This window comes from Cucurbita pepo, chromosome 1 (assembly GCF_057944985.1).
Source record: "Cucurbita pepo subsp. pepo isolate OVF chromosome 1, ASM5794498v1, whole genome shotgun sequence".
Lineage (NCBI taxonomy): Eukaryota > Viridiplantae > Streptophyta > Magnoliopsida > Cucurbitales > Cucurbitaceae > Cucurbita > Cucurbita pepo.
Genome location: NC_141798.1, coordinates 6,331,148 through 6,352,409, shown reverse-complemented (window position 1 = coordinate 6,352,409; position 21,262 = coordinate 6,331,148). Strand labels below are relative to the sequence as shown.

Sequence of the window (21,262 nt, the reverse complement as noted above, 5' to 3'; positions counted from 1 at the left end):
GAAAGAGAGCTTATAGTACGTATGGAATTAAAATCAAAACCCTAGTTGGGCTATCTGAAGCACCCGCGCGAAATATTGAGTCATGGTCGATATTTTTTCGACATTGTTGTGAGGAACGTTTAAATTTGACAATTTCGATACATACGATCGTCAGCAGCTAAAAAATATTTTACTTTTGGCCTGTTTTCGTTCGACCGACGTTGAGGTACCATCGACCACTATTATTAAAAAGTATTTAAAATTTGAGACAGTACAGATATTTTGAGAAAACTATCTCGTAAGTTCAACCGTAATTGACTTCCATACTTCAAGAAGTAAGAATAAAAAGCGCGCCTGTTAAAAAATTAAATTAGAAAAAAAAAAAGAAAAAGAAAAAAAAAGAAGTTAAAACAGCTATAAAAAAAGGCAGGGCGACGAAATTCTTTATTCCGCCAAGCAAAAGGCTTCGGGAATGTTTTCGCTCTCTCCGAAACAAGTCGGTTTTCTTGTTCCTTCGAGTCTCAGAAGTTTCAGAATCAATTACAATCTCGGAAGCCATGGTTGTGAAGCCATCGGAAGACGCTTCGATGTTAAGCCATCCGCATTCTCTCATTATCTTCGTCTCTTTTGGCTGTATCGAAGCTGAATTGCAGTTTTCTGCCATTGTTAGTTACTGATCAGTTAATTGTTAACATGAAAAAATTTGCAGGAACAGGAAGCAAGTCGACGATCCTAATCCAATCGATTCCGATATCGATAAGCAATTCTTTAGCCTTCCTATCAAGTCAGCCGTTGATAAGTTTCAACGTCTTCCTGAACTTTTTGAGGTGTAAATCATCACACTGCTTTTGTTTGTTACGATTATCAGTTTAATATGCAGATGCACTACAACGGTATTTCTATACAATGCGTTTGTTTAAATTACAGCCTATGATTATTGATGAACGATCTGGTTGCAGGTAAGAGGTCTGGTTAAGCGGCACTTGGATTCCTTTAAGTACGTCGCGAATATTGAGATAAAAAAGATTGTCAAGGCCAATGATCGCATTGACTCCAGCACTGATCCGAGTATTTCATCGTATATAACTGTTCTCCTTTAGAGAATTGAGTCACTAAGTTGTAAATATTTTTGTTTACTCCTCTGTTCATCTTTACATATGTTTATTTTAATATCCCTGTGGTTTACAATCGAGTTTCTTTTGTCTAGGCCCCTGGCACTGTGGAATGGATTTCAGTGGTTCAAATTGAGTAGTTCTTCCCGATTATTGCAGGTTTCCTGATGTAAGAATCGGCGAGCCTTCTGTGACCGTGAATGCTGTCAGTGAAACTATCAAGCCTCATGCATGCCGCTTGTCCGACCTGACAGTACGCTTCCTTTGTGATTGTTTCCATTTAGTCGAGCCTCTGGATTGATTTCCAAAATACTTATGATCCCTGACTGTTCTATTGTTTCAAAATTTCAATTGAATCAACATTTTTCATCGTGTTAATTGACCTAAGTTGATATTGTACTCTGCTGCAGTCAATACTTTTTTTTATTATAGTTTAATCATGTTGATTGAATGGTAGATCATACAAGGAATTTAAATCTTTGTTATTTTTCTGCTGAAATTCTTTTGTATTTATGCGTTAGATATGCTGCTCCAATACTAGTTGATATAGAGTACATCGAAGAAAGTCATTCACAATGGGAGGAGGTCAAAATGTATATGTCGTACGTCATGCACAAGTAAAAGTCATGTGACGTCAAAAGTTGAAATGTATATTTCGAAGCATAGAGAACACTTCATCCAGATCAGCTGAATGATATGGATTGACTTTAACCTTTCTCACACGAACCACTGCAAATTCAAATACTTGAAAGATTAGATACAAATCTAATCTCTAGATAAACTTTTTAGGATTAACTAAAGATAGATAACTACAAGATAAAGAATATGGATATATTGGAACAGATTTGTATCCCTTGTCAAACATTACGAAAATTTGAAGGTTTAATCCTATTTTCAGTCCGTTTTGGTCCTTATACTTAAATGTCCATTTTGGTCTTTATACTTTCCGTTTTTGTTCAATATGATTGTTGTGCTTTCAAAATATCCATTTGGTCTATGTACTGTAAAGAAATGGTCATTTGGTCCCTGTTTGTAAACGTTAACACACCTTTTGTTGTACACAGGGAAAACCTGTACAAAGTTATAGCTGTATTTCACACATATTTAAACAAAAACACTTGCGGAATGTGCGCTTAATTTTCTCAAGAATACATGACCTCTAGAGCCAAAGATTTGGGCAAAGCAAACCTATTTTTGGCAATACACACTCTGCATGTTAAATAGTTGAAATGCGGAAAGGACATTTCCCATACTATTATTCTCTGGAGCCAAAATTTGGCGCTTTTCCTGTTAGAAGCTGATATGTTCTTTAATTGTCTAGGTACAACAGGTTGCCCATTACAAGCGTATATATTTATGGGACCAATTTACTACCAAAAGTTAAAACACAGGGTAAGCTTCTGTCCCTATTCTATTGATTCCTGTTTTCTACCCTGTTGTGAATTACTGTTACCTTTTAAAAAAAGCTTGCATCATTTCATGATAAATAGGTCTTGGAAAAAATGCATGCTAGAGGTAATGGTCTTCGAGTCATGTTAACTAGACAACCAACAGAAGGGAGAGCTTGGAATGGAGGTTTGATATCTTTCCAATTACTATTTTCAAGTCTCCTTAGTGTAAGAGCATGGTTAGATAGCTGTCTATTTTCCAGGACTGCGAATAAGAGAAATGGAACGCAATTGTTTGATTGCTTGTGGTGCTAGCATGCTGATTTTCGAACACTTAATGATCTCAAATGAACCTTTTGAAGTTCAGGTACTTCGTCTTGTTTGTATTTATGCATTCCCTTCTGTCGTTACATACCTCTAAATTCTTGTTACGGCGAATGAAGTAGGAGCGTTTCAAGTACTAAGTATACTCACTCTTTGGTGATAATGCTCAACATTGTTTCGTTCTTGTAATTTTGAAGAAAAATCATTGTAAAATAGTTTCAAAATGGGTTTGAGACTATTCCAGGCATAGGCTGCAGAGTCTAAAGATAGACAGGTAGAGATGACCCATTTGTGAATACTTCCTTTATCTAAAAAAATGATAATATTGTGTATACTTCCATATGAGGCTCCCCACTTATTGGCACAGGTCCGCGGACTTTGTGGCTTGTTGGGATATTACAACCACAAGCTAAAAACGGGAATTTGTTCATATATGCGTGCAAGCTCTTAATCCATGTGGGTAGTTTTCTTCCTTTTTTTCCCCTCCATTTTCTTTTTTGTCTGCATCTCAAAGTCATGCTTTACATAGGTATTTTCTTGTCAATTTTTTTAAGGTTTTAGGTAGGTTTCATCATTCGAGTTTGATTTTCTGTTGATAATAAATGCATATATATATATATATATATATAGAAAGTAGGTATTCTGCCATTTTTTGCCACGTTGACAGAACTTAACCGTGACACGGAGTAGAAATACTCATTACTACTTCAGGTAAAGAAACGTGCAAACATTAGGAAGATGCATCTTCCATCATCTCAAACCTTATCACTAAAGAGCATGACTGATCTTAATTGTTCCTTTTCCTGCCACTGAAACCTGTGTTCTATCTGCAATAGAAACATCTTTGTTATTTGTGCAGTGACTACTGAGTATTTTACTCATTCGGTCGTGCCTCCATAGTCTATTCCGAAGTTCCTCTTAAAAAAATCAATAAGTGGAAGGTTGACTAGTTTTACCCTAGGCCAAAGAATAAATCACACCTTGATTAGTAGCTGGCTTAACAAATGTTCCAGGCAAGGATTTTTAACTTCCCCGTTTATTCTTTATTGAACTGAAGTTCATCAAAGGGCTCTTAATTGGAATGAGTCAGATGAAATCTCACTTCGTTCCACCTTTATTTGACCAATTCAGATGGTTCTTTCCAGAATTTGAGGGTTTACATAAAGCTTCCAATGTTTCTCTCGGTATTTCTCGGTTATTTGCTGCAAGAACACACAAGGAAATTTCTGTTGATGGGTTTAGTTTTGAACATAACACACATTGTTTTTCGGGTTCGTCGTGGCTCACCAATGTGACTTATTTGTTCGAGCTGTCCTAGCAGATCCTTCTGTGGTCTCATAACACTTTGAGTTCTTACAGTATCAAATCCTGCTTTAAGTTCGATTTGGAACGTATCATGATGGAAACTAGAGAATTGAACTGGGAATTATATTATCTTACTCTTGAACACCCTCCTTGTATAACCATTTAATTACAAACAAAATTCTCACCTAATTAGCTCATTAGCTATTGACTAATATAACCTTAGTATTTTATATTTCTATCATTTACCTTATTTAATATTTTTTGAATATTTAACAAATTCACCGTGATTACTTCTATATGTAGGAACTTCAATCTATGAGTGACGTTCCTCGCTTAAAACTAGTAGAAGCATGACCCGAATCAAAGCCTTGATTCAAACTAGTCAAGACTGTACAAAAACGAAAATTTTGGCCCAGTTATCCAAATTGCAGACAGCTTTATGCACGCTATTCTGAAGATTGCATCACACAGGATAAAATGAGGCCTTTAGGTTTCTCCCCTCCACTGCAACAGCTTTTACTTTGCTCGCTAACTCCCTGTCTCTTTATGACAACTTGCTGCTAAAATTTATCATCTGACTCAGGTTCGCACATGCACAACAAAATGTCACCAAGAGGCAAATGCATTTCTGCGCATCTAATGCACATATGTTAGACAGAAAGAACAATGACAAAGGGAATCTCATATCATCGGGTGAGATCATGTTTATTTTAGAGGGTTCTAAGTTATGCAATTGAAAATAAAAGATTCTTAGTCTTCGTTTGAATTTCATTGTTAGCTATAAACTTATATTTGAACGTTTGATTCGTAGAATTTTGATTATACTGATCAATTACCATCCTGAATGGAACAAAATTCGCAAGAATTTATCAGCGGGACTCGAGGAACAATACAGAGGTAAGAGTTTGTTTTTAATGACTCTTTAAGCGTTTAAAAGTATGAGTTTGTTTTTATTGACTCTTTAAGCGTTTAAAAGTATGTTTTTAAGCATGTTTGGAATAATTTTCTAATGCATGTTGGTAAATGTGTTTTTTTAATCCTTTCGTTTATTTATTTTTTGAACATTCATTTTTCAGTTTTGAAAATGTGTTGGATAACTTTTAAGTTCATTTTTCAAACAAGTTTTTTTTTTTAAATATAAAAAAGGGGTAGTTTTTGTAGTAGAATCTCACTTTCTGCTTGACAGAATATATTTTTTTCATTAGCCATATTCTATTTTATTTTTAAAATTTCTTCAACGTACATAGAAAATCTTTATAAAAAATTATTTTATTTTTCTTATTAGTAGGTAAGATCATAAATCGATAGTTTTATATGGTTGATAAAAAATACCATTAAATAAAATTCTGCATCTTTGTAGTCTTAAAAAGAGTACTTACAACAAATAGTTTCTAAACAAAATCTGGTTTTTTAAAAAGCAAGCCCAGAATCAAAATGTGTTTTTAAGTTTCAAAAAATTAGTTGGAGGAATATAAGTTTTACACATGTTATAAGTAATTTTTCAAGAACTATGAACACAAGTTTAACATTTTTACCCTGCGTATATTTAGACTTTTAAAATAATATTATTATTAAGATTAAAATATTATTTTGATATATGTAATCAATTTTAGTCTGTGTAAATCTTGGAAACATATATATGTATATTTATTTGTTCTTGCATGAAATCTATTTTTATTATTTAATTAATTTCTCTTATAGAACAATTAATTTTTCTAATTACAAATTTGAGGGTTTGTAAGTGAGCTATTAGATTACATTTTGCATTAGTACTTTTAAAAAATTCGCAACCCACGAGTCTTTTTGAGGGTTTGTACGAAAATTTACAGGAATTACCTTTCGCCATCCAACTCAATAAAAAAAATGTACAGCCCAAAATCCAATCTATCCTGCAAATAGTAAATGAATATTTGAGTTATCAAATATTGACATTGACTAATGCTTTAGGCTTTGTATTAAAGATTTACCTCATAAATAAGTCTGAAGCAGCGACTTATAATTCCACGCTAGTTTCTCTGAAAGCTGGAATATTTGCCGTTTTTGTAGATTGTACAGAAGACGGCCGATTGTTGTTTGTGAAAGGAAGGAGCTCTCCCAAGTGTAAGCTCTTTATGACCCATTTTGTAGACTGTAACAAGGCAGAGAGCAAAAGAATATGATTTAGGATTAAACAACATAGATAGGCTTATTTTCATCCATCTAGTTACGCTTTAAAAAGTGGAATAAAGGAAATTGTTTGGTTCCTTTATCGTTTAAAAAAGAACACTAAGAAAAATGACTGAAAATACCTAAAAAAATGTAGATACAAGGTTGCAGGAAAACGGAGACCGAAAACTAGAAAATTCATAAAGAAATGCCAAAAATTGGACGTTAGGGAAATGAGACGTAATAAAAATTGAAGAAAAGAGTAGAGAACAAACGACAAGAAAATAATAAGGAAATGAAATTGCTCGTGCTAATCTGAGAAAAATGGAGATGAGTATTGAATTCATATTAAGTATTACTATAACTTAATAAATTAAAATAAATGAGCTTGATAATTGTGGAGAGAGAGAGACTTAGTGCATGGAGGGGTAAAATTGTAAGAAGATGCATAAAACAGACCAGCAAATCTAAAACTGAAAATTTTAAAAAACTTGGATATTTTTGAAAATATGATTTTGAAACAACCCATGTCGCATAATTTTGTATGATTTTAGTTATCTTAATAGTGGATTGCTTTTTCTAATAATTCAACCAATACGATTAGGAAGGGTAAGCAATTAGTTACCATCAAGGGTATCCCTTGTTCCGAGGCACACTGCTTCAAGTGACGGGATGCCTTGTACTCATCTTCAACTACGATGACTCCGACTGAAATCTTCTCCCTATTTAGACTCTTTAGTAACCATTGTAAGGTCTTGAATACCTGTCCACCTCCATGCTGAGTGAACAAAAGAAATCGAAAAGACCGAAATTGGTCAGCTCCAAGGAGTAGAAAGTACATTATCAGATGATACATTGAAAGATCGTTGGAAAACAATGTTTCAGCAATAAAATGACATCAACTTTCAGTCCTTCGATTGTTTCGGTTTGTGAAAATGACAAGATGTTCAATATCTTCCTATGACATCTCACTTTTCCTAGGAAGGTAAAGGAGTTATTGAACATAGCCTTAACAGGTGGTATGTTATGGACAAATCTCATTGACTTTCCTTTGAAATTGATCGAATGAAAGAAAATAAAGAGTACTCACGAATAAGACACAAACTTATATTATACTCTTCAAAAAGTTGTTTATCACGTCATTCAGAGTGTAAGGTGTCTAATACTTTTTGCTTCCTATAGTCATACCTCCCTTAGGAAACTCACTGCAAGGGTCACCATTAGTCTTGAAATTCAAATTTCCATATTATAGCAGCAAACTTGAAGGTAAGATTAAAGAGTACCTCTGATAATTTTGAGAAAAAAGTTCTAAGAATGAAGGAAATTTTGTAATGTCATGTCAGAAAGTCATGCATAACCAGTACGGTTGATCATGGTAAATAAATAGATGGCGAGAAAGGTAAGTCAACGGTGAGTTTAGCTTCAAGAATCGGTAAAAGGAGCAAGCCTTACCATTAATACTTTCGTCAATTTGGTGCAGAAACCTTGTTTCCCATGAAGCATGACTCCCACATTCTCAAATATATATCTTCGACTACCATGTCTAACTGATCTTCCAATTTGAGTACAATCAGCTTGATTTGATATAATCGTGTACCTTAACAGGGGAAAAAAAATCAAATCAGCCTCAGAAAAAGAAATATAGAAGTACAAAAGTTCAACCTAGAACAGCTATGTAAATATCAACAATTTAGAATTGGAGTAAAATGTTCCCCATCTTTATATGTCAAGCCACATACAGACAACGCCTATGGAAAGAAAATGGTAGCAAAAATGAAATTGAAAAAAATTCCTTGCACTAGTCCATTTTAAAAGATACGAACACTTTATCATAGTTAGATCTAGATGTCGTTAAATATCCAAATGAAATTTTACCATTTGCACTCTGATAGGTCCATATTCAGATCTACATAAGCTAGATGGAGAAGAAAATCAATGGTGTTCTGAGCACATTGGCAGAGCAACAGGGAAAAAGTTTCTAGAAATTACAGTTGGTAGAAAGAAGGGGGCAACGAGTTTGATGACTAACTAGTATGTAACCTAGTTTGTTATCTAGTGTTGTTTTAAAAATGCCTCGGCTCATTATCTCTAATCTAAACATGGATTTATTTTTGGACTCTACTAAGTTATAAGACTACTATGTGGCTCTTATTTATGTATAGTATGTGTTATTATTTACATGTGCAGTCCTCTTTTTCTTTTTTCTTTTTTCTTTTTTTAAATAATTGTAGATGGTCTTTTCTTATATGAGAACTTGTATTTGATTCATAAGATAGTAGAAAATATAATACTCTTTTCTTCTAAAAATTCAAGTGAAACAAGTATAAGAATAACTTACTTCCACGGTGGTAACATGGAACCAGCTGCAATGGAATCTGTAACCCAACTGACATTGACTATAAGGGCATTCACCGCACACCCGTATAAGAATTTTGTTGTTTGGAGCTGAAACAAACAAGTAAAATTAATCAGATCAATAAAGTCTATGTAGAGGAACGAAAATAAATCCAGACATTTTTTTATGGAAAGCATGAACGAAAAAAAAGAAGGGTCAAGAAAAACATCCCAAAACGAACCACACGACCTCACCTTCAGGCCTATAGACTGGTTTCGGCTAAGTCTTAAGTTTTAGAATTTGATTGAAAACAGATTTTCCCTTGAAATTTTTTATTTGGAAAACTATGGAGTTAAAGGTGATTCAGATAAAGTACAATTGCAAGAAAAATGCCTCTACTCAGACCGTGTGATTTATACTATATAGGAACGCAAAGGAAAAATCAAGGCAGCCTATTCTTTCATTAACGATAGAGCAACAAGTGGTGGTGACTTTTACTGGAGAGTTTCCATTAATCTTATCAGAGTAGAAATATCAAACCACAGAATCACACGATTATAGGAAAGCAAGTAAAGAATGATAGTAGCTTGCAGGGAACCAACCTTATTTGAAGAGAGAATAACAGGAGGCCCCTTACAGTTTGATTTTGACATCTTTTTCCTCCTTGAACTTGGACAAGGAATGTCGGGAAGAACTATACCTCCGTTATTCCATAATAATGCATCAATATCCTTTTCTTTACGACTAGAAAATCCTGTTACCAAGAACTGTATGCCTTGAAATATTAATTTCTTCCCACTCCTACAGTAGGGACTCTTGAGATGACCTTTACCATCACGATGACTAGATACTACACATGGATTAGAAAGCTTCCACTTTTTACCAGTTCTGAGAGTAGAATCTGCATTCCAACCGAAAGGGAAATTTATTAAAAAAAAAAAAAAAAACAAAGTAAATCATGCAAGTAACACCAACAATATTCCAACCCTTACAATTTTTTGAAGGATGTACTTTTTGAAGTTTCGAGTTTTCTTGAGGCTGATCATTAGCTTCTAAGAAACGGACTCTCTTCTGCATCAACATATATGGCTCAAGGGTATTCTTACTTTCATATTGCATCTTCATGGTGTTTTCGACCTTTTGGGGATCTGATATAGTTTCAGTTCCTGAACTCTGCAGATGATCTTTCTTGAGACGGGATTTCTTCATTATGGATTTAGATACCTGCAGACCCTGACTTAAGATGTCACGAGTTTTCCTTTTCTTCACTGACTGAACAAGGAACTCACTCCCATCACCTGCAACTTCATCACTTATGTTTTTCAGTTCTGCTATTTCCTCAACCAGATTGTGGTCGGTATCAGTTTGGCTCTCCTCCACAATTTCTGTATTTCTAGATTTAGTAGGCTGAGAGGGTAAAGTCTCCATAGAATTTCTTTTGCAGGAAATTATTGTACAATCCAGACGTGAATCTGATGATAACAGCCTCATATTGCCTTGTAGATGATGTGAATAATCGTTGTCCAGTCCCCCTTCCAAAGTACCATGAGTGGGCAAAATTGTGCTGTAAGTTTTTAGTGAAGTTAGCTGCTTTCGAATTGAGGGTCTAGAACCTCCAACATCCACAAAGGTGCCTAAGCATTCTTTCGTACAATCTTTTCCTTCATTCAGATTCTGTCCAGTACAATCAGTGTCCAAAGAAATGCTGCACGGAACAAAAGAACAAAGAGGATCGACCAAGGATAGGCTGCATTTCACGACATCTTCAGCTACAAGCGAACCTTCGTCACCATTTTCATCTAAATGACCAAAAGGTACACTTGACTGTGAAGCAACTAGAAACTTAGATTCACATCTTTGCACACAAGAGTTCTCGTCTGGAGCTATATCAGCAGATTCAGAAAGAAAGCTTGTTTCATTAACAAACATCGAAGGAATGGTTTTTCCATCAACATTTTGTCTCAATTGCTCAGAAATGTCTTCTTCCTTACAAAAGGGAAATGGAAGAGGAAAGGCACAATCAGAGTAACAATTAGACGAGAAAAAGTTGATTAAACTAACAAAAAGGAAATGAACGGGGAAGGAGAACCATAATAGTGATTGTTAAATGAAACACTTGATTGTATGACTAGGCATCACAAGTGGAAATGAAACTTGACCTCAATAAAGTAGAAGTGAAGAAGAACAAGTTTTTGGGGTGAGGGAGTTCCATCAATGAGAAATGCTAAATGCAACCCTCCACGTTGAAGGGATTTATAGAAACAAAAGTACATTAAAAGTTACCACCACCTTCGTTATATTATTGGTGAGAAGATTAAGCTTTATGTCATAAACAAATAAGAATGTGGATAAAAAAAAAGAAAAAAAAGATTCCGAATCGATACCTTTGAGTAACCATTTTCACATAATGAACCTAGACCAAAATTTCTAAAATAAATCCTAGTAAACTCAATAGATCAATATATCACATGGTTTTTAGTATTGTTTTATAAAATATCCTCGCTGTGTTCTTTCAATTGCAATTGAATCAATTTTGCTATAACACTTGGAAATGAATAATAAAAAAATCCACCAAACAGAGATTGTTGATCTTGAGCACTGAGTTATTCTCTGTTTAACACTATCAAACTCCAGATTTCAACATAATAATCTAAACCTAATGTATGAAACAGCATGGTAGATTGTAAATAAGAGTGGAGTACACACCTTACCTGACCAACCACCCAGCCAACGACTCTTAAATCTGTCGGGAGTTAAGAAAGCAGCTTGTTCATCATTTTCTGGAAATGGGAAGAAAACTATTTAATACTTAAGCCTGAATATTCTCATACAACAAAAATACATATCAAAGTGACTCACTTGCTGACACTGTATTGCACTCATGTAGGTTGGAGCTTTCCTCGGCATGATTCATACACAAATTTGTATTAACCACAGACGACACAGTTCTCTGCAGTCATGATATCATATCGTTGTTATTAACAGCTTAAATAGTATTCCATGCTATTTGTAATGCTAATCCCCAATACTAGATTTATCTGACAATTGATAGACACTGGAGAAAACCTATTACACTTCTTTTTTAAGTGGATGGTCTTTGATATGTCTCCTTCAAAATATTTTGGATAGTAGCATTGGGAAAATCTCAAGATGGACATGTCCTTTGGACTTTTACCTGGTTCACAACAAACTCGTCTGATTCATTCCGAGCTGATTGTTGCGACATTGAGCCATATTTACAATAGTTCGGACTAGCTGAACCCAACACATCATGATCGGGAAGTTGATTATGAATGTTACAACTCAGATGTTGCGAAAGCATGCCCTCAGGTCTTGGCACAACAAGATTCTCTTCCGACTGTTGCAAGGATAATCCATTCCCTGAAATGTTTGGTTGACTTGGCATATCTATAGAATTACATTGACTGCCATGTGTGAATTGATTTTCATTGACAGGAGTATCTTGAACATCAGAACATATTGTTTCACACCGATCACTGCTCAGAATACTGCAAGGGAATCCTACATCATCGAATGCATCTCTCATTAATAAGTCATCCAAATCTGAAAGAGAATCGCTCAAGTCCACTTCCTCATTTAAGCTTTCATAGGCACTTTCCAGCAACTCAACACGAGTTTGTTTGACCCTGATGGAAACTTCAAGGACAGATTCAACTGATACTGCTTCAGAGTCTAGCTCAGCCTTTAACAAATCATGTATAACCAATGCTTCAGATGCCACAACAGAGAGCTCAATTGCATTGTTAACTTCAGCATTTTTTAGGCACCCAACATCCGATTTTTCTCTCCATCGATTCACATTATCTTCAGTATTGGTCACAGATTTACAGACAACATTGTCCACAATATCTCTGTTGCTAGAATGAGGTGACAAATTTGCATCACCAGCGTTAATGCCCTTTCGGAACGAAATATTTACCCTGGGATCAAGTGATGCTTCAAACATATTGGTCGACTGAACTTTATAACATTCAAGCAACTCGTGAGATCCATCCAAATCTTGAGTTGGAGTACATTCCGAACCACCATATGATGAAAGATGCAAATGAAAATGAAGTGCCTGCTTTTGTTGTGAAAAAAAACCAATGAGAAAGACATGGCATCATATTACTTGTGTATTTATTTAGAAAAAGTAAAACAGTTGTATAAATGTGCAGATATGAATCTACGGAGTCCTCACTGTAATGATAGATAATATATTAAAAGGAACATTTATTAGTTTTGAGTTCTTTAGTTAATATTTTAATCCAAAATCTTAAATATGCATGAAACTGTTATGTTTCAAATCAAAAACAGGAATCAGTTGACTATTTATACCATGTCTGTACATCCATAAGATTCTCATGCATAGTAGTTGATTTTCTCACTAAATACATACATTCCTCGAAGTTAGTGATAAACAGCAAATCTAAAACTAATTCTTTTTCCATTAAGTTCCAGTTTAAAAGTATAATTATTCTTTATTTATATCCACGTCATTCTACCAGTCTGCCAGACTGTTTACTTTTGCCAAAGAATTTTTGCTTACTGCTATCTTTCGCTTGTTCAACCATCTAGCTTCAAAGAAGACTACTTTTGAAATTCACATAAAAGAACCCCATATCAGTAAAATGAACCACAAACTTACATTATTAGATGATATAGCTACACTTTCTGGTATGCTGTCCTGTCCTGATAGAAATAAATGAAAATCGTTGCATCCACCATCTCTTGGATAGAGATTTGCATCTTCCAGATTATTGATGATACCGTGCCCAAATTCCTGCAGTAAATATGAAGAGAGGCATTAAAACATTTTAGAACCATGTAATCCCTCCAGGAAGTGCTGCTAGTACGCCTGCTAACCCTGAAATAGAGTAACATCATGCAGTGCTATATTCAGATACCAATTCTCTTTTGAACCGATACTGAATTCCCACATCAACCCAAGCAAATCACGTTCTTTATATGATATGAAATTTGGAACCATCAGAACTATACTGTCAATCTACAAAATAAGGTTCTGATAACACCAGCAGAAAACATAAACAACTGGAATGTATCACATCAAAATTAAAAAGATCTACTAAACTAGACCATAGAGGTTGTAAGCACTTAAGCTTTTTTTTTAGTTCAACAATGCTTGGTAGAGATTTGAATATTTGACTTTTAGGACAGATGTATAGTTAACAGTTAGTATTTGATTATGAAATAAAACCAAACACATCTCTACAATATGTTAATATATTTTCCAAATTCTTTTCCATTTCAGGGCACTCAGCCACTACTGGAGCGAATGCTTACTCGTTCAATTGGAGAAGCTGGAAAAAAAAATCCTTAGTCTTAAACAAGGATTGTGTATCAAAGAAGGCCATGGTAAATGTAAATACCAGAGATGGATGTCAACCTTGATTGCTGACTCGTAATTACATTCTATTTCTTGCTCACTGGATGGTGTTGCTTGATTGTGCTGAAGCCAGCAAGGAAGCCACGCTAAATCCTGTAAATAGTATATATTAGAACAATCAAATAGAGCTAGTATGCCTATTAAGGTGGCCACAAAGCCACGTACAAGACTGACTTAAAAATTCAATCTATCTGATTCAAGACCATACCATAAAAGTATGGCTTAAAATACTGCAGATATTTCTATCAGAAACGGAGCTGATCAGACAATGAATTTCAAAATCATGCAAAACATTTCAAAGAATAAATTCGATATAAATTCTTAGGCAGTACATTGTATAGATATTAGATAAAAGAAAAATCAGTTCTCGTGGACCGCTTGCCCAACATGCCTAATTCTGAGGAGCTCCATACATTGTTCTATTCCACTAGTTTAATACGATGAAATTTAATTAAACCTTCATGAGGCTAAACATACAAGAACTGAGCAGAAATCACTGAAGGTTTCAGGTATTAACGATTTATAATAACTGGCAACAAAGAAAAAAAAAACGTACTACTCGAAAAGAACTGAGGAATAATGGAGGCAGAATCATGATTCCGTTTTCGTAGTAATATATTAATCGAAATATCAAATAAAAAGAGCACCGATGATTGAATTCGCATGAACATTCACGCAAGTCGAATTGTGAAAAATCTGAGATACCGCACAATCCTAAAGAATCATTCAAATTTCTCAAAGTATTGCCTCGATTTGTTCTCAAACGAACGCGATTCAATTCATTCATCGGTCAAAACAATATTAACGAATACAACACTGAAAACGTCTTCAGGCATCCGCGATCGAAATTTAACCTTAATTTTCTGTAGGCAGTGTAATTAAAAATCAATCACAGCATAGTTCATCTACTATTTCTTTGGTGTTCCAGAAAACATAGGACGTGGCAATGAAAGTAAACTAAATGTACGAGAATATTATCGGTAAAATCGAAGCATCATTGAATTCAAAAAGGAGAAATGTGAATGTTTACCTCTGAGAATTGAGGAGCACGAAGCTCCAATGTTTCCATCCGCAAGTTGAGGAACAAATCAACGTTCAAGTCGCTTAATCCTCCATGGAAATCGATATCGCTGAGAGAGCGGCGGCGTAGAGAGAGAATAGAGAGACAGAGAACTGGCGCCAAAATGAACTTGGAAGAGGCGGGTATTTGTGTCTTAAATAAATAGTTCCTTGTGCAGCCGTACTTGAGCGTCGATTTATTCCAATGAAACTTCTGAAAAAAAAAAAAAAAAAAAAATCAATTTTCACATCCAAACCTGCAATCTCTATCCATTTTAATCTAAAAATTTTTATTTTATTAAATTAAACATTAAATTTTCAACCTTGCAATTTTAATTTTAAACTTTAACAAATATTACAATTTTAACTATTTAACAAATTTTCACTCTAAATACATTTTAAAATAATTTCATATGCATTCAAGAATTATATAAAATATGCACGGTATAAATTAATAAAGTTTTAGAGAAAAAAAAAGTATTATAGTAAAATTTTTAATTAAAATTTATAAATTTTTTATTTTTGTGTAATTTTTTTTAATGGAAGTGAACGAACCTATGAATAATTTTACACTATTTTATGTTAAAATTAGAGGATGAAATAGCAATTTTAAATCGAGGTTAAAAACTATCACACTTATTTTTTATGGTCTAAATTTGACCAAATCTTTTAATTATATGGTCAAAATTTAAAAAGTATCATAGCCTAAGTAATTTTTTTAAGTCCCTCTCAAATATACAATAAATTAACAATCAAAATCGAGCATTATCTAAATTGGGGACTTGTTTGTTTAATCTTTATTTTTATTTTTATTTATAAATAACTACTTTAATCATGAATATTTATCTTACTTGAATAATTAATTTTTAATATTAAAAAAATTACAAAGTAACAATCAAAATCGAGGCAAACATCAAACATCATGACCAAAAAAAATGGAGGAATATAAATAAACTGCTCGAATAAAACGAAGAATAAAAATAATTACAGTTCAAATTAATGCCTTCTACATAGCATCATATTTCTTTTTATTTCTTTTTTCAAAATTCAAGAGGAAAGAAAAAAGAAATTATGAAATGTTCCCAATTAAGTAGAAATTATTATTTTAAAAATATATTTTCAAGCAAACCACCTGGCTTAACAATGATCAGATAGAGGCAAACAGTTTATCAGAGGGCAAATATACAGTACTGTCCCTTTTCATAACACCACCACTCTCCCTATTGAAAGCATTACCTGCTCTGATCAAATCAACTATTTCTCTTTTCTTGCTTCATCATCTCTATGAAATCTCCAAAAACTGAAACAAAAAAAATTGGTTTTGGTCAGTCACAAAGCATTCAAAAATCAACTCAGCATAAAGTTGCAAATTCCATCATATAGTTTGTTTATTTTTCAAATCATTCAATGTGCCTTCAAATGATAATTTTATACACTCCCTGCAAATCATGACTTTCTATTGACTAGATTAAACAAACATTCACATGACACGTGGAAAATGAGCACTCGGGTTCAAAATCAGTTCCAAACATGTCTTTAATCATTCAAAGTCTCGTTTAATGATGTAAAACCATACATTAAATTGATTTTGAATGATTAAAGAAATGTGTTTGAGAGTAGCTTTAAACATGGAAAAAAATGATTTTAACCCATGTGTTTGTGTCCAGGGCTCGTGCTTCTTAGGTTTTAAGAGAGGTTTTAACAGAAAGGAGCTATTTCTTTCTTAGAAGTTATAACAGGAATGTTGGAATCTCTTTGAGTACGATTTAAAAAATAGACAGCTTAAAAGGATATGATTTAGAACACAATGCATTCTTCTGCAATCTGCAGAATTCTATCATTATTTGGTTTAAATATGGCCAATTTTCTATTCTAGCCCCAAACTACAACAATTTATATTTTAACCCCACACCCTTTGAAGTTATATCTATTTGTCCTTTTAACTTAGGTAACATCAATTTTTGTCTCCAATTGTCAACTGACCTCCATATTTAATCGCTAAAATGATGATATATAACAAGAACCTAATAGCTAGGATGCCAGAAGAATTCAAGAATCAAAAGTTCGAAAATCAAAATAGGAAACAGATAAAAAAAAATCAGAGACCAAAATTGTTTGGAAGTTAATATAAGATGTTTGTTACCAGAGTCAGAATCATGAGGTCCGGGGGATGCTTCCGGATGGTATTGAAGAGACATAATCTTAAGCTTTGGGAAAGCAAGGCCAGCACAACTTCCATCGTTAAGATTGATGTGGGTTACCTCAACGCCCTCGGGGAGGGATGCGGGGTCGACTGCATAGTTGTGATTCTGCCACGAAAAACACAAAAGTGAATGCAATGAAGTCTCAATCAAAACCATAAGAACATGAATGATAATATGAAGTTGATAAATTTCGATATAGCCACACCTGAGCACTAATTTCTACACGGTCGTCACGGAAGTTGCGTACGGGATGATTGCCTCCATGGTGACCAAATTTCATTTTGAAGGTCTTACCACCTAAGGCCTGACCAAGCAATTGATGTCCCATACAAATTCCGAAAACAGGTACCTTTCCAAGTAGTTGCTTGACCGTTTCAACAGCATAAGGAACTGCTGATGGATCACCGGGGCCGTTGCTGAAGAGAACCCCATCTGGCTTCAACTTCAAGGTCCCCGATGCCGCCCATGTGGACGGGACAACAGTAATTTTGCATCCATAAGATGCCAAACGCCTAAGTATGTTACTCTTGATTCCGAAATCATATGCCACGACCTTTTTTAACACAAAGTATCAACGTAAAGGTGCATTGCCAAAATACAAAATAAGAACGTTCATAGCAATACAACTAAAATATGATCTTAAGGTTCTTGCACACTCACATGAAAGGTCTCTGAACTGTGCCCACCAGATTTGAACTCCCATTCCAAACTTGTTCTATCCACCCATTCATAAGGAGATTTGCATGAAACGCCACTAATTAAGTCAACACCTGCCGAACAGAAGCAAGAATATTCCTCATTGCTTCCAGCATTATATGACTGACAAATAGCATTTTTTGCACCAAATCCTTACCAACAATGTCCCATGACCGAGACATTTCCAATAGCTCATCATCAGATTTTGATTTTTCAGTGCTTAAGACACCAATAAGACTTCCATCTTCCCTTAACCGGCGAGTAATAGCACGAGTGTCGACGTCATCTGCTCCATGACGAAACAAACACAAATTTTATAGATTAGAGAATTTAAAAGATTCTGCATATTGTCATTAGAAAAATCCTAATATAAAGTTACTTACAAATTCCCATGATGTTTCTCTCAGTTAAATAATCACCAAGCGTCTGTTTACACCTCCAATTCGAAGTGCTGGAAGAACAATAAGTGGAATAACAGAGGCCATAAGTTACAATTACACTAATCGACTACTTAAATAATTTGGTTAAACAGAGTAAGAGAAGGAAATGCACCTGATGCTTAGGCTTCTGATCACCAGGCCAGCGAGAAAGCATTCCCGAGCTTCTTCATCATCTAATTGGAAATGGTACTCAGTCAATATTATTAAACAGTTCTCAAGACAACACAACACGACGAGTTTGAAGGCATGGCGTACCGAAATTGACACCAGTATTGCCAATATGAGGATTTGTCATCAGCACGAACTGCCCGGCATAGCTGGGATCTGTTAGAATCTCTTGATACCTGCAGATTCATCGTGTCAAGAAGCATCGATAAACATCATAAACTGTTAATTAATAACTGAAAAAGAAAAATGTTCCATCGTCATAGCAAACTATCTCTACTTCCAATTTGGATTCCCGAAGTAATGGCATGATATTTACATAGAAATCGGCTAAAAGCTCCCACAAACATACATACCCTGTCAAAGAAGTGTTGAAAACCACTTCACCAACTTGGGTTCCCGAAGCGCCAAAAGACTTGGCCCTCCAAATTGAACCATCTTCAAGCACCAGCCGAGCATCCGACACCTTCCATGGCCTCTCTCCCAAATCTTAAAACAATGCAACAAAAAAAAAAAAAATCATAATCATTCAAACAGTAACTGAAAAGAGTAAAAATCCAACAAAAAGAGAACTCCTCCGAGTACCGATAGTGGCAGCGCCATGGGAGGAAGAGAGAGGAACAGAGCATCTGATAGAGAAATCCCTAGATTTCTGATGTCCTTTAGGGTTTTTGAAATGAAAACAATTCAGTGAAACTCCGGACACCAAGTCCATAACTCTGATCGCCATTGATCAAGTGTGCGTGCTTCAGAAAGTAGCGGAAAGAGAATTTTGGCTTCTTCAAGTGGTGGTCGCCTTCTGAGAGAAAGAAGAACGGATAACACAAAGAAACTCAAAATCCAAAAGAAGAACAAGTTGAAGTTGGAGTAGCAAAACAACGAATCGCTAAAGAACACACACATCCAAATCACAGCGCACTGAGAAATGGAAAACAACATATCGAAAAAAATCACTCCGAATTCCCGAGAGAGAGAGAGAGAGATTACGTCTGGAGAGGCGTCAACTTCTGATGCTTTCGCCTGGTTTCTTGTTGTGGTTCGGTGCGTGGGGCTATGGCGATGGGTTTAGGGTTCTTTTGCGAACAGAGAATTATTCGAATTGTGGAGGCTATTTTCGTCCTTTCACAAATTATCAAAATCAGCTTAAATTACAAATTTAGCGCCAAACTTTCATATTTTTATTTGTTTAGTTCTTCTAAATTTATTCGGTTTAATAGTGATTCTTTCAAATGCGCTAAAAATTCATATAAATAAAAAAAATTATATTTAGGTTATATATATATACCCATAATGGTAATTACAAAGGCCCTAACCTAATATCATAACTCCCGGTTCTAAGCATATTACAAAATCTCAAAACTTCCTCATTCCATTTACACGCTTCGCACGTGTGTTCTCCATAATAATCATCCCCATCGTTCTCATCCCATCTAATTCTTTTCACGTTCTTCTTACAACTATTCTTAACTACACTCTCACAGTCTCTCTGGTCACCGAAATCTTTTTCCGACAATGAAATCTTGTTCTTAACCCAAAGATAACGAACAAATTCCTTAACTCTCCGACGACATTCAGCCAGTTTAAACCCTAATTTCGCCTCACAAATCTTCAAGAACTTCACTCCCTCATCCTCCAAACTTGTTGCGTACAAAATGATGCCGTATACATAACAAGCTTCCATGTAGCCTTTTTGGGCAGAAAGCTTTAAATATGTCATTCCAAAAGCTTCTCTACAATGGGTGAAGAATTCTAGCATCCCCTTTCGGTATAGAGTCTCTGGGCTCCCGTTGTTGTTGCATTTTTCCATGAACGACCAAAACTCTATGCTGTTGTTCCATAGAAGCTTCTGGAAGTTTCCAAGGGACACGTGCTGGAATATGTAGCCATGACTTGATGCTTTGAGAAAATCCTTGGTGGCTAATTTGGCTTGGACTAAATCCGTGAATGAAAAAGCGGCAACTTTTGCCATAACTTCGATCAATAAATCATTTGGGAGTGATTCTATGGCCGATGGAGAAGCACTAAAATGCGCCATTTTGGTTGTCCTGCACATCATAAATTAGAGAGAAACAAACTTAGAAAAGAACTCGAGCCGCTGCCAAATCGTCAAAAGTAAGTCACAACCGTCGTAATAAATTTATTATTGAAAACAGGTAGACGAAAAATAATCAAATAATTTTTATTAATAAAAAAAAGTATGCATGCAAAAATTAATTTAACTTACCTTGAAATTTGAGAGTCAAGAGCCTGGAATTTTCGTTTCAGGGAATCGGCCATCGTGCTACGATCTTCAAGCTTTTCACTTATGAACGGCGTCGTTTCACTATTTATAAAGAATTTCACGAATATTTTGATCGAGAGAAGTACGTCGGCGTCGTTTCGCTATTTATAAAGAATTTCACGAATATTTTGATCGAGAGAAGTACGTTGGAATTTGTTTATGAATCTATGTATGAATCAAATGAAAAAAAAAAAAAAAAAAAAAAGGTGCTTCCTCAAATATGTTGATTGGAGGGAAAATGGGAAAGTTTATATAAGGAAAATATTTTGATTTTTCTCAAGTTTTGAATTTCCTTTTATCTTATTACGAAATCTTTTTTAAAAACAAATCGAAATTAAATATTTATCTACATTTTTTTTTAATTTAAAAACTAAAAGGAAAAAATATTTTCTTAAAATTTAAAGAATATGCTTAAGTCCTCA

The 21,262-nt window shown here is 34.6% G+C and overlaps 4 protein-coding genes and 1 non-coding gene across 14 annotated transcripts; 2 read left to right on the top strand and 3 right to left on the bottom strand.

Moving 5' to 3' along the window:
• The first annotated feature begins 387 nt into the window (after positions 1-387).
• Positions 388-1,392, top strand: LOC147793812 (DNA-directed RNA polymerase III subunit 2-like). The gene is made up of 4 exons (XM_087127765.1): positions 388-568; positions 689-806; positions 939-1,057; positions 1,251-1,392. The coding sequence occupies exons 1-4, from the start codon at positions 537-539 to the stop codon at positions 1,390-1,392; spliced, it is 411 nt and encodes a 136-aa protein (XP_086983891.1). The 5' UTR covers positions 388-536.
• A 1,333-nt stretch (positions 1,393-2,725) lies between these two features.
• LOC111808869 (uncharacterized) lies at positions 2,726-11,614 on the top strand. Of its 8 annotated transcripts, none has more exons than XR_015419996.1 (12): positions 2,741-2,846; positions 3,001-3,077; positions 3,171-3,259; positions 4,412-4,598; positions 4,692-4,801; positions 4,920-5,005; positions 6,155-6,208; positions 8,146-8,284; positions 9,752-9,941; positions 10,033-10,154; positions 10,260-10,402; positions 11,261-11,399. It is a non-coding gene; the product is annotated as an uncharacterized LOC111808869 (transcript). The 8 variants fall into 8 exon arrangements; XR_015420000.1 differs by having other exon boundaries at positions 2,923-3,077; XR_015419999.1 differs by lacking the exons at positions 3,001-3,077; positions 11,261-11,399 and adding an exon at positions 11,476-11,614 and having other exon boundaries at positions 2,726-2,846.
• LOC111808859 (uncharacterized) lies at positions 5,841-15,204 on the bottom strand. Of its 2 annotated transcripts, none has more exons than XM_023695069.2 (13): positions 15,026-15,204; positions 13,996-14,088; positions 13,237-13,371; positions 11,764-12,672; positions 11,448-11,538; positions 11,295-11,368; positions 9,581-10,574; positions 9,191-9,489; positions 8,592-8,698; positions 7,706-7,850; positions 6,879-7,031; positions 6,076-6,236; positions 5,841-5,997 (listed from the first exon to the last, which is right to left on the bottom strand). In XM_023695069.2, exons 1-12 carry the CDS (start codon positions 15,062-15,064, stop codon positions 6,102-6,104), a joined length of 3,174 nt encoding a protein of 1,057 aa, XP_023550837.2. In that variant the 5' UTR covers positions 15,065-15,204; the 3' UTR covers positions 5,841-5,997; positions 6,076-6,101. The 2 variants fall into 2 exon arrangements, with proteins under 2 accessions (XP_023550837.2, XP_023550846.2); XM_023695078.2 differs by having other exon boundaries at positions 11,764-12,669.
• Positions 15,205-16,131: 927 nt separating this feature from the next.
• Positions 16,132-19,688, bottom strand: LOC111778801 (carbamoyl phosphate synthase small chain, chloroplastic). Of its 2 annotated transcripts, none has more exons than XM_023658779.2 (11): positions 19,547-19,688; positions 19,145-19,358; positions 18,916-19,048; positions 18,650-18,738; positions 18,507-18,567; positions 18,338-18,405; positions 18,112-18,240; positions 17,919-18,028; positions 17,464-17,811; positions 17,198-17,363; positions 16,132-16,354 (listed from the first exon to the last, which is right to left on the bottom strand). In XM_023658779.2, exons 2-11 carry the CDS (start codon positions 19,287-19,289, stop codon positions 16,305-16,307), a joined length of 1,299 nt encoding a protein of 432 aa, XP_023514547.2. In that variant the 5' UTR covers positions 19,290-19,358; positions 19,547-19,688; the 3' UTR covers positions 16,132-16,304. The 2 variants fall into 2 exon arrangements, with proteins under 2 accessions (XP_023514547.2, XP_086977819.1); XM_087121693.1 differs by having other exon boundaries at positions 19,145-19,355; positions 19,547-19,653.
• Positions 19,689-19,856: 168 nt separating this feature from the next.
• LOC147793811 (F-box protein At2g35280-like) lies at positions 19,857-20,836 on the bottom strand. Its single transcript, XM_087127762.1, has 2 exons — positions 20,784-20,836; positions 19,857-20,604 (listed from the first exon to the last, which is right to left on the bottom strand). The coding sequence occupies exons 1-2, from the start codon at positions 20,834-20,836 to the stop codon at positions 19,857-19,859; spliced, it is 801 nt and encodes a 266-aa protein (XP_086983888.1).
• Between the last annotated feature and the right edge of the window lie 426 nt (positions 20,837-21,262).